This window comes from Polypterus senegalus, chromosome 17 (assembly GCF_016835505.1).
Source record: "Polypterus senegalus isolate Bchr_013 chromosome 17, ASM1683550v1, whole genome shotgun sequence".
Taxonomy (NCBI): Eukaryota; Metazoa; Chordata; class Cladistia; order Polypteriformes; family Polypteridae; genus Polypterus; species Polypterus senegalus.
In genome coordinates, this window is record NC_053170.1 from 73,508,599 (window position 1) to 73,526,013 (window position 17,415).

Sequence of the window (17,415 nt, forward strand, 5' to 3'; positions counted from 1 at the left end):
TGCTAGGTGAGTCAAGAAGTTAACAAACATTTAGAAGTAATTTAGATGATTTATCTTGCCTATTAAATACAATTAAATAGTGTTTACCTGCCTAGTCACTTTCATTAAAATGAATAGTAGACAAGTTCAACAAGATATCCTGAATTTTGCAGAAAAACTATTCAACTCAAAACTGTCCACTTGCATCCTTGATCCAGTTCCTTCACACATTTTTGGAGAGGTCTTGCTTAAACGAAAGGGTATTTTTAATATAGTTAACAAGCTCAACAGTGTCTGGTATCTCTCTATCTTTCTATATCTATATATATCTTGTGGAAGATCAGCCTCGACACAGACAGGCAGACACCAATGGTTCAAGCACCACACACGTTTTATTTACAAGTTCTATTTACGAGTGTCCCACACAGTCACACACAACCCAGTGCCCCAGCACCACACACCATCAGTCAGGGATTCTCCAAATACCTGTCTTCTTTCACCACCTCCACTCCTCTCCTCCGAGTTTCGTGCTCTTCCACCCGACTCCAGTTGACGACTGGAGGGAGGCGGTCCCTTTTATGTCCCCACCCGGACGTGTTCCAGGTGCCTCCTGATGAGCTTCCTGCGGCACGTCCTAGTGTGGTGGAAGTGTCGCATAAGTACCCGGAAGTATGCCCGGGTGTCCCTGGTAATAAAGAGCTGACGTCCAGGGCTTCAGAGTCTTCAGGGCAACCCCTGGCAGTGGCCACGGGCCCCTATAGGGTTGAGCTTCCATGCTCAATTCCAGTGGCCCCCACACAAACCAGAGCAGCTGCCCTCTCGTGGAAGTGGGAGTCATAGTCTCTCTCCTGGTCCTTCTCGGCATCCCGGCTGGGCATAGCCCCCAGACACAATCATATATATAAAATTTTAGAAAAAGTATTCTTTTAGAATAGAAGACATACTGACCAGAGCTTACTAATGGAAAGTAAGAGCATTTCCACATGCACAATGCATTGGAACTAAACAGCTGTGTAGCCTTAAGTCAACCACTTATCAAAGGCTTCAGTTTGATAGGTAGCATAAAGATTAGACTCTGGAGCAATGGAAAAAGATCAGGTAGTCTGACGAGTCCAGATTTAGCCTGTTCCAGAGTGATGGGCACATCAGGGTAAAAAGACAGGCAGGTGAAATGATGCATTCATCATGTCTACTGCCTACCGTATAAACCCGTGAGGGCAATGTTATGATCTTGGGTTGCTTCAGTTGGTCAGGTCTAAGGTCAGCAATGTTATGTGCCCAAAAATAAGTGGTTAATGTGACCAGCATTTTGTTTTCTTTACCTACTTTGTTCCTACAGGGACTAGCATAATTTGGAAAGTCATGTCTGACTTCAACAGAGAGAGGCTGTTGAACAAGAATCCAGTGAGCTCAAATACAGGAATGCCACTTTAGCTACCTTCTGCAGGTTAGCAAGCAGGATTGAAGTGACTTACATCATGTGCAAATATCCTGCTTCATTTCCCTGTCATATTTTTGGGAACACTTGAGCAGTGAATTTGAATCATGATGCTGCATGCATATGGGCTACTTTACCCATTAAGTCACCATGCTGCCCATCAGAGACTGATGTTGTAATATATTGCATGAGACATGGAAAGTAAAGACATTTTCTAGAGGAACTCACTCTAACTGAGCTAGAACAATCAGCTTTGAGTGAGTCACAAGGAGTTACATTAGGGTGCTATAAAGAGTTGTGTGTCTGTTAGTTACCTTAGTAGTTCACTTTTGTTCTGAGCAATGCAATAAAGTTGGACCTGCTTGTATCCACTGCCAGATGCATTACTGAATATAGATGTTGTAACAGTGTCATTCGGTTTTTACATGGTATTATCCCAGATATTACACAGTACTGTTCTTCATTGTGATCTACTGTCTGATCTCTATCTGAGATGAAGAGGGTCTTTATAGATTTAAAGAACAACACACATTTCTCAGCCAGCAATAGCCTACCTTCAATTATATATTACTAGCAAAATATCCGCACTTCGCAGCGGCGAAGTACTGCCTTGAAATTTCTATTAAGAAGTAAACCTTTTTAAACTGAGGGAAAATATACTAACAATTATTTGTTAAGGATCTCTTTGTATACCACATTGTCAGTTCGGCCCTCCGGTTGTAATATGACCAAGGATTGCAGCTTGGATTGCTGCTGTCATAATCGGTTTGAGTTTCATGGTTTGTTTCAATTACATTAGTATTTGCAGGACTTGTGTTGAAGTGACATTCGGCATCTGTCAAGCGTTGTAAGCATACAATCGGTTTCATTGATAACTTCGCATCCAGCTTTTGAGAGTTGAAACATTCATAAACATCAAAGTGTCCACTACTCAAATCATCACCTGTGAATCTAAGATGTTGAAGAGGCATTGGCGGTTTTTCAAAGGTGTAAAATATTTGGCCATTTCAGTACACTTGACAGCGACAACCGAACAATTTAGCAGCAGCCATCAACTCACATGCAGAACCATAGGTGAAGGGCTTAAGCATTTCACTCTTCTAGTGCTCCTGTGTAGTATACCTGTAATTATCTCCTGTACTGTAATCAGTCCACACCTTGAACCTGTCCCAGTCCTTCAATACATAAGACACAATGTTCCTCAGGATATCAAGACTGAGCCTGATATGGCCGTGCAATATGTAACACAGAGAACGGAAAAAGCAGGTGGCATCTCCGGGCATGGAAACCACTCTAAGTGACAGTTCTTTGATCGATGGTGATCACCTCGATAGACATGTTAATGCGGGTACAGTTGGAACGATAAAGGAAATGGGTACCTGAACAGTAAACTATGTCTAAAATACCTACACAATAACTATAATCGTAACAAACGAACAATAAAACAGCGGAGAAGCCGTGGATTAAATAAAAAGGCTGCAGTTATCAGCAGGGAGACGTGAATACCGTGGCAAAGCAAGGAAGGGAATGAAGAGACCGGAAATGACGGATGGCCTTATATGGGCAGGCAGCCAATTATGTGGGAGTCGTTGGGATGGGGGAACCCAACGCCGCCTCACACGGTGACCGAGCTGCAGGCTATGGACGTACATATGTACGTAAGTAGGATTCAGTTATTGTTGGGAATCTGCATACCAAATTTCTTGAAGATGGGCCCATAGGTAACAAAGACCATTGGAAAGTTTAATATGGTGGCCGACAGTGGCGTCATACCACCGAAATAAGTATGTACATCGGTTTCGGTTAGCGCAGGGAAGCCACCTACCAAATTTCGTGAAGATGGGGCAATAAATAAGAAAGTTCAACATGGCGGACGTTGTCAACCGTTATGTCCGTTACGTGCAGAATTTCGAAATGAAACCTGCTTAACTTTTGCAAGTAAACTGTAAGGAATAAGCCTGCCAAATTTCAGCCTTCTACCTACACAGGAAGTTGGAGAATTAGTGATGAGTGAGTGAGTCAGTCAGTCAGTCAGTGAGGGCTTTGCCTTTTATTAGTATAGATATAGTGGGGTTTTTGCACCATGTAATATTTAGACGAACTTCCTTTGAGTTACAGAACAACTATTGCCACTTTACAGGACATTGTTTGACTCAGTATGAATCAAATTACTGCTACATCCTTAGAGTATTCAGTTATACTGATGCATATATTAAGAGTCCATTCTGAAAACATGGGAGTTATACATCCAATCAGAAAAAACAAAGTGTTCAGTGGCAGAAACAGTAGAATACACCATATGAATCTAACATACTGATAATTCTAGCTTAGTTAGAGCAATCTCCTCATAAACCAATAGGACAATGTCTTCACTTGCCATTGCAAAAAAAGTTGCAACAATAATACCTACAAGAGGTAGTTCATGATTCATTACACATTTCTGGCTTTCATGTGTTATTCCTGATTAGGAAAGATATACAAGTGTATGCTAAAGTAGGCATGACAGTGTACAAAGGTACTGCGTCTAAGAAATGGCATTAGAAGATGTGTTAATATGAGCTATAAGACGTACACACACAAAACAAAGTAGCCTTCTTTTAATATATAAAACAGGCATTTCTTTGTATACATCATTTCCAGCACCCTAACAACATTTGCACTTACCATGATAACTAACAGAATGTTCTGGAAGTCATCCCTTAAGCCCAAAGTATATGTACAAAAGAGGGCAAAATTTCCTTCAAGAAGCTGTGAAAAGGGGAGGGGAGAAGAGAAGGAAAAAAAAGGTCAGATGAATACATAAAGGCAATAAATACAAAGACCCACACTATCACAGCAAGGGACTTTGAAGCATGGTCAGATGTGACCCTGGGGCAGGATTTAAAGTTATTTACAATCACAGGTTTACCAAATATAATATAGCGTTTAATCATACAATTAAAAATGTAAAAATATGTAAGAAAAATGCATGCAAAAATACTTGAAAGCACTCTTTATCTATAAGCTTATAAACTTAAAACTATTGCAAATATTTGCAGTAAGTTTTTTGGCTATTTCAGAAAACCATAAAAATACAACAGCAGATGACTAACCATGAATGCTAATGATGTGAAGAGGAAGCCAATAACTAGTTTAACATAAGGTCCATGCCTCATCACTAGGCGCAAGCCCTGACTAAAGGTAACAGGTTTGTCAAGCTTGCCAGCATTAGAGTCTAAAACAAACAAAAACAAAAAGGGAAATTAAACACATTTTTTAATTTAATAAAAACTAATACTATCATTCACTTATTTGTCAAAATATTACATGCTGATACAAAGCTCACTAATGTAGAATGCAAAACAAATTAATAAAAAAAATAAACACATATCAGCGGCACATTTTGTAAGACCTCAACCTCGCCCTATATTGTAATGCCCTATACATTGCTTTTCAATGTTGAATAAGAAGGGAGTAGTGTCTGGAGTCAGAGGCAAAGATTGCTAAATGCTTGTCTAGTTTAATTCAGTGGGGAATAACACTGAACACATAAATAAGGCTAGGTACTAAAAAGTAAAACTACAGAAACAAGTCCTTATTGACTAAGGGTGCCAAGAACTCTAATTGATTGCTAAGGACTTCAATTATTGATTATTCTACGCCTGGCTGTAAGGAACCTCTGTTTCAGCTAACAATAATTTATACTTCTAAAGGGCTGAAAGTAACTGCAAGGCAATGCCACATGTACACATGCGTTGTAAACAATGTATGAAAATCATCTACAAGCGACCATGTTACATAATCCCACTTAATAGGAATGCAAAGTGAGCCTGATTGAAATGACATATAAGGATGAGATACACATTGAACTTGAAAAAGAAAAAAAAAAAAACATTTTAAATTAATAAAAGCAAAAATTTAGGTAACCAACTAGTACTATAAAAAGTATAATTCCACTTAACAGATATATCAAGTGAGTTTTGTGCTGCTCCAGGATAAAAATATGCATTTAAAACAATACTACAAAAGAAAAATGAATGACAAGACTAACATGTTTTGCTTTGTTTATAAACAAGGTGTGTGTATAATAAATGTGGGAGAAACTCAAATTTTACTAATAAGGCAAGTTAACTTAAAATGTTTGGTGTGTTAAAGTGGCAGACTTACATCAGACATCTTAAATCCCTTGTCCTTGAAACTACAACATTATTAACCTCAAACTTCATGGATAAACAAAACAGAAATACTGTATATAAATTTAAGTGAATTGTAAAACCAAACTGACCTTTCTTTTCCTTTACACCAAAAAAGAGTACAGAAGCACACAAAATGTAGATGGAACCAATTACACCAGCAGCAATTAAGTAGGCTTTTCTCTAAAGTAAAAAATAATAAAAAAGAAAGAAAGAAAAGCATTACAGGTACTTGTCGACTTAGGACCGCGACTGGTTCTGACTGACCAGTTGTAGGTTGATCTGGACGTAAGTCGGCCTATGTTAAATAAAGGTAAGAATATTAGACTGGGTAATGATATTGTAATCATCTTAAAGTAATATTTTATTAACATTTTCTTACTTTCTAAGTCAAACACAGCATACTACAGTACAATTGGTTTAATATGTGGAAAACATAAAAAAAAATAAGAAATACTGAAAATTTAATTCCTGGCCCAACTGGTGCTTAGCTGCGGGTTGTCGATACCTCCTTCATCAGGCGAGGCTGCGGACGGGGTGATGGGAGCAGTTGCTCTTTTCATAAACATAGTGAGCTTCTTTTGAATTGTTTGTTTTTTTTTTCTCTTCATAAATTTCGCAATAAGGATGAAGTGTGTCGCATGCCATCCGTTCAATCCTCGCAAATCGTTCAATATTTGGGTCAATTTTTTCAAAATGGGCGAGGAGTTTATTCAGTAGAGATAAACCTTCTGACAATCCTTTTGTGGTGAACATTCGTTGTACGCGGCAACACTGCTGCGTATATTATTACTGCTGCGTAGCGAGACTTGTGACTGCGGGAAACAGGCGCTGCCAACAGCTCTGGAGGGGGAAACTGTCGAACACGTCCTAAAGTCGACCAGTCTTAACTTGCATAGGTCGTACATCAACGAGTACCTGGTATATTATATTACATGCATGCAATTTTCTTTATAGCACCATGCTACCAAATAGAATATAAAATTCAAGGATGTACCGTATCTTCCACGGAAACCTGATGATGGGTATCATTTCCATTCTGAGAAGTGGTACTGGAATTTACAGAGTTGTGATCCAAATAACTTGAGTTGCAAGGAGCATTGGCACTTCCCACTATTTGACCCTGGATTGCTGTTCCCAGCACTGTGCCCAGCACCTCCACTGTCATTCCTAAGTACGACAAATGAGCCATTCAAAATTCCAAATACCGCATTAGCCAGAAACGTTCAGCCATCTTCTGTGTCAGAACAAAGATTTGACAAAAGCCTCAATCACTCACGGTATGCAGTGGCAGAGTCTCTTTCGCTCTGTTTTGTGCTGATAAACATGGTAAGTGCAGAGTAGGGAACATGGTAACACTGAAATGTAAATAAACATACAGTTACATAAAGCAGATTGCACAGTAGTACAAAAAATCTCTTACATTGACTACTTTCAGCTATCATTCACATGACTGTTGTCTTAACATTAACAAAAGACAAAGGCAGGATAACCTGCACTTACAGAAAAACTTCTTGCCACATTTTTTATTTCTTACAGGTGTAGATAAGATTAATAACTATCTGGTTGTAAATTAACTTTAATTAGGCAATCAAATGTATTAAAGAATCATTTTAAAACAAGTTTTGAAATACATTCCTAAAATTAAAATGCACAATTAAAAACTTAAGGAATGACTACATCTAAACATTTGCTGAAATTACAAAAAATTGACCTATAGTTATTATATAGATAATATATATATATCCATCCATCCATTATCTGGACTAACAATAAACTGACATGCACAGCAAGGTGCAAGTTCGTGTTGCTTGTCTATGCTAGTTGGGACACATCAACCATTTGGCAATAACGAAAGACCTCTTCTTTGGCGAGCTGGTGTCAAGGAAAAGAAGAAAAAGACTGAAGCTGCATTTTAAAAATGTCCAGAATCGAGTTCTCAAGGCTGTTGTCTTCAATACCCGCACTTGCCAATCTCTTGCTTCAGGCAGAAACGCTTAGAGGTGACAAGTCAATCTAAAAACTGTTGCTAATATCCTAAAGGATTAGCTACATACTTACTGTCATTAAGGACTGGAACAAGCAGTAGAAGATGAGGTACCAAGCCAGTTTACCATTTTCAAAAGTGGGCACATACCAAATAAGGATATAAGATGCTACTGCAAATGGGGCAGAAAGTACAATCCTGCAGAGTTAAAAAAAAAAAAAAACACTGATCACTCTTGACTTTGAAGTCTGCACATTTAAAATGGCTAACTGTGAACTTTCTTTGTTTTAATCACCTTCTGGTCCAAGTCTTCTACAGATATTTTATCTTCATCAGGTAAACAAAGTACACATATGCAAAAAATGATTAAACCACAAACAATCTTACACACTTCTTGATTTTCACTAAAGAATTTTAAATCATACCAAATCACCCATCACCATCTGATCACTCAAATGAACACAACAGGAAAAAATACTAAGACTACTTCCAAATAAAGTAATCATTATGTGATTGAAGTGTAGACTTTCTGCTATAATTTAAGGGGATTAACAAAAACATAGTAAGAGTCGTTAGGAATGACAGCCATTTTTCAGCATAGACCCCACCCCCACCCATTTTTAGGAGCTCAAAAGTTTATGGCCATTTGACTGACAAGCTGTTCCACAGCCAGATGGGAGCAGTTCCCTCATTACTGCATTAACTATTAAACAGGTAAAAAGTCTGTAATTGACTCCAAGTGTGGGATTTACATTTACAAGCTGTCATTGTGAACTCTAAATATGAAGTCCTAAAGAGCAGCCAAATCAAGTAAAAATAGGCCACCATTAGGCTAAGAAAACAAAACCAGCTCTTTACAGAGACAGCAGAAACATGAGTAGTGGTCAAATCAACCACTTGGTACAATCTTAACAAGAAGACAAACCTGGTGAACTCAGTAACAACAGAAGGACTGGGAAACCACAGAAGACAACTGTGTTGGATGATTGCAGAATTCAGTCATTGGTGCAAACCTTTAGCCTTCACAACATTTAGCCAAAACAAGAGCTCTATCTGCAAAGTAGACCTACCATTGCCAAAGTTTACAATCAAGAGAAGAAAGACTTCATGAAAGTAAAGACAGGGGGTTTACCACAAGTTGAAAACTACAGGTAAACCTCAAAGCATAGGAAGAAGAGATTAGACTTTACCAGAAAACTATTTTTAAAAGTCTGTCCAGTACTGGAACTTTTTTTTTTGGTCAAAAGAAACTAAGATCAATATATACCAGAGTGTTGGAAACAGAAGTGCATGGAGTAGGGAAGAAGCAGACCATGATCTAATGAATACCATATCATATGTGCAACATGATTATGCATGGCTGCAAATTAAACTCAGTCACTAGTGTTTATTGAGGATATGAGTGCTGGCAGAAGTGGCAGGATGAATTCTGAAGTATACAGGGCAATACTGTCTGTTAAAATTCTGCCAAATGCAGCAAAACTGACAGGACAATGCTTCATGGTACAGATGGACAATGAGCTAAAACATGCTGCAAAAGCAAACCAATTGCTTTTTTAAAAAAAAACATTTTATTAAAATCAAATAACATTCCAAACAAGCAAGTCAAGTTTAACAAAACTAGGTTTGAAACAAATCAACCCCCACCCATGAGAAAGAGAGCTAGGCCAGCAGAGTAAAACTTTAATAATAGTAAAAATATGCAAATAAATTAATCAAAATAAATGGAATTAAAAAAAAGAGGGGAGAGAATCCGCTTCCTCAATTTTAATGCTTATTCTAAAATGGTATTGATTAGATTCTTCCAAGTTCCGAAAAAGTTTTGTACAGATCCTCTAAGTGACTATTTGATTTTTTCCAGTTTTAGATAATATATAACATCAGTTACCCACTGACTTACAGGAGGTGAGTTAGCATTCTTCCAGTTGAGCAAGATAAGTCTATACGCTAATAGTGAAGTAAAGGCAATTACAGTTTGTTTGTCCTTCTCCACTTTAAGCCCATCTGGAAGTACACCAAACACAGCTGTTAGTGGATTAGGAGGGATTGTGACACCAAGGCTGTCTGAAAGGCATTTAAAGATTTTGGTCCAGAATGATGTTAATTTGGTGCAGGCCCAAAACATGTGACCTAGTGAGGCCAGAACTTGATTGCAACGTTCACAGGTTGGATCTTGCCCTGGAAATATTTTGGACAATTTTAAACGAGACAGATGTGCTCCATATATAATTTTAAGTTGAATAATTGTTTGCTTTGTGCATATGGAGCTCAAGTGAATTCTGTGCCTTGCTACCTTCCATTTTCTGAGATGCTGAGTGAGAAATCCCTTTCCCACTGTACTTTGGGATCTTTGAAAGGAAAAGACTTTAAAATGTTTTTATATATTATGGAAATACTGTCTTAGTCCTCAAGACTGATCAATATTTTTTCCGGAATAGAGGTACGTGGGAGGTGAGGGAAACTGGGCAGGTTTCGTTTAACAGTTTCTGATTTGGAGGTACTGAAATAAATGTGTTGCTGGAAAGTTACATTTGGAGTGTCATTATTTGTAGGATGCGAAGATGTTGTCTAAGTACAGATCTCTAAGTGATTTAATCCTGAATGTTTTCCAGACATTAAAAACAGCATACGTTTGAGAGGGTGGAAAAAGGTGGTTCTTGTGTACAGGTGCCAGAGATAAAAGCTTCTCTATCTTAAAATATTTCCTACATTGCTTCTATATTCTGAGCAAGTGAAGTACAATTGGGTTGTTAGTACCAAGTGCTTTTTAAGGCAAAGAAATGGAATATTCAACTGCCAAGTCAATCAACTGACCTCAGCCCAATTGGACATGCATTTCACTTGCTGAAGACAAAACTGATGCTAGAAAGTCCAATGTAGAAGCAACAACTGAAGACAGCTGCATTAAAGGACTGACAAAATATCACTAGGGTGGAAACCCAGCATATGGAGATGGCCATGGGTTTCAGACTTCAAGTAGTCATTGACTGTAAAGAATTTTCAACCAAATACTGAAAATGATCATTATATTTATGATCGTTAGTTTGTCCAAATAATTTTGAGCCCCTGAAAATAGGGGACCATGTCTAAAAACATCTGTCTTTTCTAAACAGCTCATGCTATATTTTTGTTAAATCCCTCAAATTAAAGCTGAAAGTCTATACTTCAAGAACATCTTGATTGCTTTGTTTTAAATCCATTGTGGCGGTGTACATTGCCAAAATTATAAAAGTTGTGTCACTGTCCAAATACTTATGGTCTGGACTGTATACAGTATCCATACAGAAAATATGCATGTTCTGTGTATAGGCCTAGGAAGTCTTATGGCTAAATAACACCAAAAAAGCTCACAAAATGTTTATACTATTGATTCAAATGCAGAAAGACTAATGTCTAAATGGAATTGAAGCATTTATACTAATATTTTGTTAACACTCAACATGAACTTGCATTGCAAAATACGAAACAGGGTTTTAGAATTTAAACAAGGCATTCAATTTCCAGAAATGTCACAGCTAAGAAATATGACAATTAGAAAATAAAAGAACTCACACAACCTTTAGGAGGAATTTTCTGCAAAAAAGGAAATGAAAATTAATATTATAAAATGAAAATGTAATCTCTCTTTTACAATTTCTTTTCCAAAGTCAACACGCAAGACTTGTACAAAAATGAAAAGTAAAAAGAAATAACTCCATTTGCAACTGCAAAGAAGCTGCAAAAATGAAACTTAAAACGCTTTTCACACTTCATTGTCCTTCATAGCTGTAAAGCCACTTCGATTGATGGAATACTTCTCATTTTGACTGTGTTTAATTAAAGTGATTTTGATCTTTTCACCCCCATACTGCAAGCTTCAGAGAGAAACTGTCTCACAAAATCCAAAGACCATGTATATTTGTAGTTTTGAAGTAATGTGCTATTTAATTACAATATTTAACATGACAGAAATTTGCCTTTATTATGTCATAATTCACATTTATTTACACTGAAGTAGAAACAGTACGCTTTGTATTTTTGTAGTATTATAGTGTAGTGTCAGCGCCAAGTGCCGCAATGGCTGGATTCGCTGCTCTTTACATGGCTCTCTGAGGTGGTTCGCTATCCTTAAAAGGACTGCTTGCCTTTTGCTGTACTAGCTGGAAAAGCCTGTGCTGCCGTGCAGAGCTGCAATTTTTATAGGCACTCCTTCTATTAATGATACAATGCCAGGTTGTCCAGCACCGTTGAATAGCCCTTCCTCTGTCTGCAGTGGCCACTTTCAACTCCTTGCAATAGCGCACAAACTCGTTGAAACAGGCTATGTGGTCTTCTCCCCTACTTAAGTTATGCAGCTGGTTTTGAGAGCACATTAGCAGAGGAATAACAAATGTTGCATGCTGCACTGGCAGGAGGCACAACCAGGATGTTCAAGTCCTAGGCTGCCGTTTGGTACAGCAGAGGTGTTCAATGCTGGTCAGCTGTAGGAAAGCAGGCGACCCTCCTGGTGTGGAGATGCACATGTTCTGGTCTCTTTGCTGATTTCCTTTACTGAAATGGCACTGTAATCCACATTCCAGATCTGGATCTTAGCTTTGAGGCTGTCCCTTCACTGCCGGTTCTCAATGCCTCTACGATTTGCCTTGCCCTTTGCCTGTACATTTTTATCAATGGCCCTGCTTCTCGTGGCTCATCTGGGGTCAGTGCCAACTTGATCTGTCAAACTTTTCCCCAACTCAATGATCCTGAAGTTCTAACAATGTCCACACACTGGACCTTAGCAGATGGAGAAATAGTGATGGAGCTGCACAGGTCTCAGTCTCTCATCTGTCTCCATCCCTGTACTGCTGCCGCAAATGGCACTCCATATTATGGATCTGTGTCTTGAGACTCTCCAGCACCTCCTCCGAAGAGCCATTGCAGTGCTTGGTACAGATGCTGCAATATAATACGACTTAATGTCCTATTTCCCCTTCAGTGTAAATAAATATAAATTATGATGCAACAAAGGCTAATTACTATCATGTTAAATACTGTAATTAAATAACATACTAATTACTTAAAAACTACAATTATGTGTGGTCTTTGGATTTTGTGAGATGGCTTCTCTGAGAAGCTTGCAGTACAGGGGTGAAAAGATCAAAATCACATTAATGAAACACAGTCAAAGTGAGAAGTATTTTATTAATCGAAGTGGTTCTAAAGCTATGAAGCAAAGAATTGTGGAAAATCAGGGTGCAAAACACCATCCACTGACCTGCACTATTTGCAAAGTGGAATATAAACTCAATGAGCAGCAGGTGGAACCTGTGCTTATTTGCATTTTATTTTTAATTTTTGCAGCTTCTTTGTAGTTCAGACTGAAAAAGAAATCAGAAATGATGTTATTTCATTTTATTTTTAATTCTTGCGCATTCTTGCGCAAATACTTTGAAAATGAAGCTGCAAAAGAGATTGCATTATCATTCTATAAATTTATTTAAAATTTTCTTTTTTGCAGAAAATGTCTTCTGTAAGAGCCAATCTTAGAAAGTAAAGCTTTAAGATAAGTTAAATTCATATTAGTGTTTGCTTAGTCATAGCCATAGAAAATGGTATAGAATTTTTTGCCCTGTAAGTTAATAAGAGATGGAACTTATCTGATCAGGATGCCTCCTGGACGCCTCCCTAGTGAGGTGTTCTGGGCACGTCCAACCGGGAGGAGGGTCCAAGAATGACCCAGGACACGCTGGAGGGATTATGTCTCCCGGCTGGCCTGGGAACGCCTTGGGATTCTCCCAGAAGAGCTAGAAGAAGTGGTTGGGGAGAGGGAAGTCTAGGCCTCTCTGCTCAAGCTGCTGCCCCCGTGACCCGACCTCGGATAAGTGGAAGAGGATGGATGGATGGACTTTCTTGCTAAAATTAAGATACAGTGTGATAATTGATTAAGTTGTTGTTTAGAATTGGTCCAAGCGCACAGGGACGTAAAAGACCCATTTTCAACATATAAATGGGATAGGCATACAGTTTTCTGACCGTTTTTAAATGGTTCAGAAATGTTTAAAAGTGATTTTGTAACGATTAGAAATTATACAAGATATATACTGTAAGCTTTGAACAGAACTTCTCCTAAACAAGAACTTTCTAATTTTTTGATATTTCAATTTTCTCTTTTTTGTTTGAACTGTTTTACTTTGAATTTTAACTAAAACTTTTAAAAACTAAGACGTTTTGTCTGTGTAATTGCAACGTCAGGCTTTTGCTGAATCCCATTTACAAGCTGAAGGTGCAGAACTTTGGTAATTTTGGAAAAATGCAGCTACATCTCCCATAACAACCAAAACAAAACAAAACAAAGAAAATGGAAATACTAAATTGTCTCTCAAGTGAGAGTGTGTGTTTCCTGGAATAGTTTCTTCCTTGCACCTGATACTTGCTGGGACAGCTCCAGCTTCCCCACAGCTCTACTCTGGATAAGTGAGTTTGGAAAATGGATATATGGATGGATGGATAATTTGATGTCAGTCACAGTGTTGTTGCAGTCAGGGAAGTGTGTGCCCAAACGTTTGTGCAAGCTCTAACAGAGTTTTACCCAAGCGGAAAAAGCAAAGCCTTTATTAGGTGCGTTCACATATAATAATATGTGATTATAATATAAATAATGTCTGTCTGTTCATATGAAACAACTCAGGTCCCAATGGATTAGTTTTGTTGAGATGTGGCACACTTGCTCTTCAAATAAATTAGTCTAGATGTTTACATTTTTGTTCAAATATCTCAAACAAATCATGCTGTATGAAGTTTTAAAATTTAAAAATTTCCTATTGAAAAGCATTGGCAAAATTAAAAAAACTCATCCATCTTAAAATAGAGAAATTTTCTGTGCGACTTCAACCAGGAATTACGGTAGTTTTGCTGTTTTAATTTGACCTTGACAGCGGTTGATTGAACTTACATATTTTGTATATTTTAATCTTTTACCTGTCTGACTGTTGCTCAGATGCCCAGTGCAAGCAAATCAAACTGCAGCTAAATGGTGCATGAACTAATTAATAACACAGCTGGCCTAACAGATAAAAAAAAAAAAAAAAGGACAGTAGTGTTGGAAGGTGGAACGCTTTACCACCTACAGTATTTCACTTATCATCAGTGGCTTAAGCCCCTGATAATGATAATCTCTTGAACCCAGCCCCTGATCTTTCAAATCCCAATTAAACAATTGTGGCAAGCATCTGACCCATTCTGTACCATTCATATTCCCTTTATATAATAATCAGTCCCTTCATAGGGTAACATGGACAATGATTTTATGCTAGTATCAGTAATTATATATTAATAAATATTTTTCGATTAACAGTTGTTGGATATTACTCTAAAGGGTATACTTTTAAAAGCAATAGTCACAAACACTCCAGCTCTAACACATATCAATCAATGCCATTTTCACATCAATTAACTAAGTCGCTGAACGCTTATAAATGTTACAATATGCATACACTGTCTAACTTCTTGCTTCTTGGCAACAGGCAGGCTTTTTTTCCCCACGTTATGGAGAACGTTGCTTCACACAAATGAATAGCGCATGAAAATGGATAAACAGCATGAAAACACACATATACACACACGCACACACACAAGCATGTGTCTCTGCACACACACAAGTCTGAATCTAAATCTAATCTAAACAGTATCATCTTCAGACAGAGTAGCAGCATCAGTGACAGACTGCTGTCACTGTCCTGTTCCACTGACAGACTGAGGAGATCGTTCCTCCCCCACACTATGCGACTCTTCAATTTCCACCGGGGGTCGCTTGGGGGGGGGTAAACATTAACATTATACAAAGTTATTGTCTGTTATACCTGCATTTCTATCACTCTTTAATTTAATATTGTTCTTTATGCTGCTGGAGTATGTGAATTTCCCCTTCGGATTAATCTGTCTATCTAGTATTAACAGCAACAATAAGATGCACAGAATAAATGAATAACTTAATGTGAAAAATTTTAAGGCACCGACAAATATCTGATTTGGAGCCTGTGAGTTTTTTGATAATAGATTAATCGTATATATCTATACTAATAAAAGGCAAAGCCCTCACTCACTCACTCATCACTAATTCTCCAACTTCCCGTGTGGGTGGAAGGCTGAAATTTGGCAGGTTCATTCCTTACAGCTTCCTTACAAAAGTTGGGCAGGTTTTATATCGAAATTCTACGCGTAATGGTCATAACTGGAAGCACTTTTTCTCCATTTACTGTAATGGAGATGAGCTTCAACACCATGGGGGCGGAGTTTCGTGTGACATCATCACGCCTCCCACGTAATCACGCAGTACATAGAAAACCAGGAAGACCTCAAAAAGCGCTGAAGAAAACATGCATTATATAATTGAGAAGGCAGCTAAACAATAAGAAGCGAGCGAGTGACATATACAACCATATTCATGAGTTCTGCTACTGAAACAAAGCACGTGTAAACCTAAAGTTTAAATTAAGTTCATAGACAGGCTGCCGCTGGCGTAGTGCCTGCCCATATAAGGCCGTCCGTCAGCGGCAATCCAATAGCAAACTGCCACGGGTAAATATTCACGGGTGAAGGACTGTGCTTATGGAGAGGAAGATGAGATGGTCAGGGTGGTGTTTGACACAAACTCAGCGAAACTGCGAGAGAAAGTTTTAAGTGCCAGGACTAAGGTAACATTAAATACAGCCATGGACATAGCACGAGATGGCACCAGCACAGCTGGGAACCTTTGATGCATGTACACCGAGTGGCTCACGGAACTGACGCAGTGCACAGATAAAAGGCAACAGTTCCAAAGAGCGCTGAACAAAACCAATTACACAATTGAAAAGGCAGCAAAAATATGAAGCGCCTCATACATACAAGCATATTCATAAATCCAACTACTGCGGAAACAAAGCACACGTTGGAAAAAGTCAATGTCCCGCTAAAGGAAGACAGTGTAAAAAACCCGTGCATGCAGTGTGTCAGGTCTCAGATAAAGAAGAAGACGAGCTGTTTATTGATGCAGTAAGAAACGAATCGATGAATGAAACCTGTCATCTTTACAACGATTGACAAACACGGAATGTAACTTGAACACAACACATCCTACAAATACGAACCTGATTGAAAGAAATAATGATAATCAAATCCTTGATGACAGCAACACTCAGTAACACTCACAAAACAAATACTGTATATTGACAGTCATGTTACGTTATTTTTAAAATGTTCCCTTTTCTTTTCTAGCTTTTTAACACACTACTTCTCACTGATACGCGGGTATATATATATATGTATATATATATAACCCGATCTACATACTCGAATAATGGATACTTTATTCGCCATCAGTGATTGTTTTGGTAAAGCCATACTCAGTGTATTCATTAGATGAACGGTAAAAAGTAAGGGCAAGGGGAGGATGACTTATTGAGGCATGCAGGCTGTAGTGTGCGTCAACTCTATCTGAATTGCGCGATCACATTTGAAAAAATATATCTTTTCAAGTTCTATTTAGTCCATATGTGTCAAACTCAAGGGCTGTGGGCCACATCCGCCCGGCGTAATTATATCCGCCCGAGATCATTTTATATACTGTATTATTGTTATTAAAGCCCGGGTATATGAAGCGCTGGTAACACAATAAACTACAGATCCCATAATGCAGCGCTTCAGCTGCCTTGCCGAACACTTATTGCGAAGCTAGCTCACACGATGCTGAAGAGAAAAGTTGATTCTGAAAATAGAGCCTTTAAAAACCGATGGGAGGCTGAGTATATGTTTACTGAACCCGTGTGTCTCATTTGTGGAGCTAATGTGGCTGTAATTACAGAATTTAATCTAAGACGGCACTATAAAACAAAACATCA

General features: G+C 38.2%; 1 protein-coding gene across 2 annotated transcripts in view; it reads right to left on the reverse strand.

Annotated features, from left to right (window-relative positions):
• mfsd2ab (major facilitator superfamily domain containing 2ab) overlaps positions 1-17,415 on the reverse strand; it is a 59,982-nt gene that overhangs the window by 25,082 nt on the left and 17,485 nt on the right. For both annotated transcript variants that reach the window (XM_039739251.1, XM_039739250.1), the window contains exons 4-9: positions 7,651-7,774; positions 6,869-6,947; positions 6,587-6,759; positions 5,682-5,772; positions 4,510-4,631; positions 4,082-4,165 (exon numbers count right to left, since the gene is read on the reverse strand). In XM_039739251.1, coding sequence (XP_039595185.1) covers positions 4,082-4,165; positions 4,510-4,631; positions 5,682-5,772; positions 6,587-6,759; positions 6,869-6,947; positions 7,651-7,774 — 673 coding nt within the window. The remainder of the gene's footprint in view (positions 1-4,081; positions 4,166-4,509; positions 4,632-5,681; positions 5,773-6,586; positions 6,760-6,868; positions 6,948-7,650; positions 7,775-17,415) is intronic.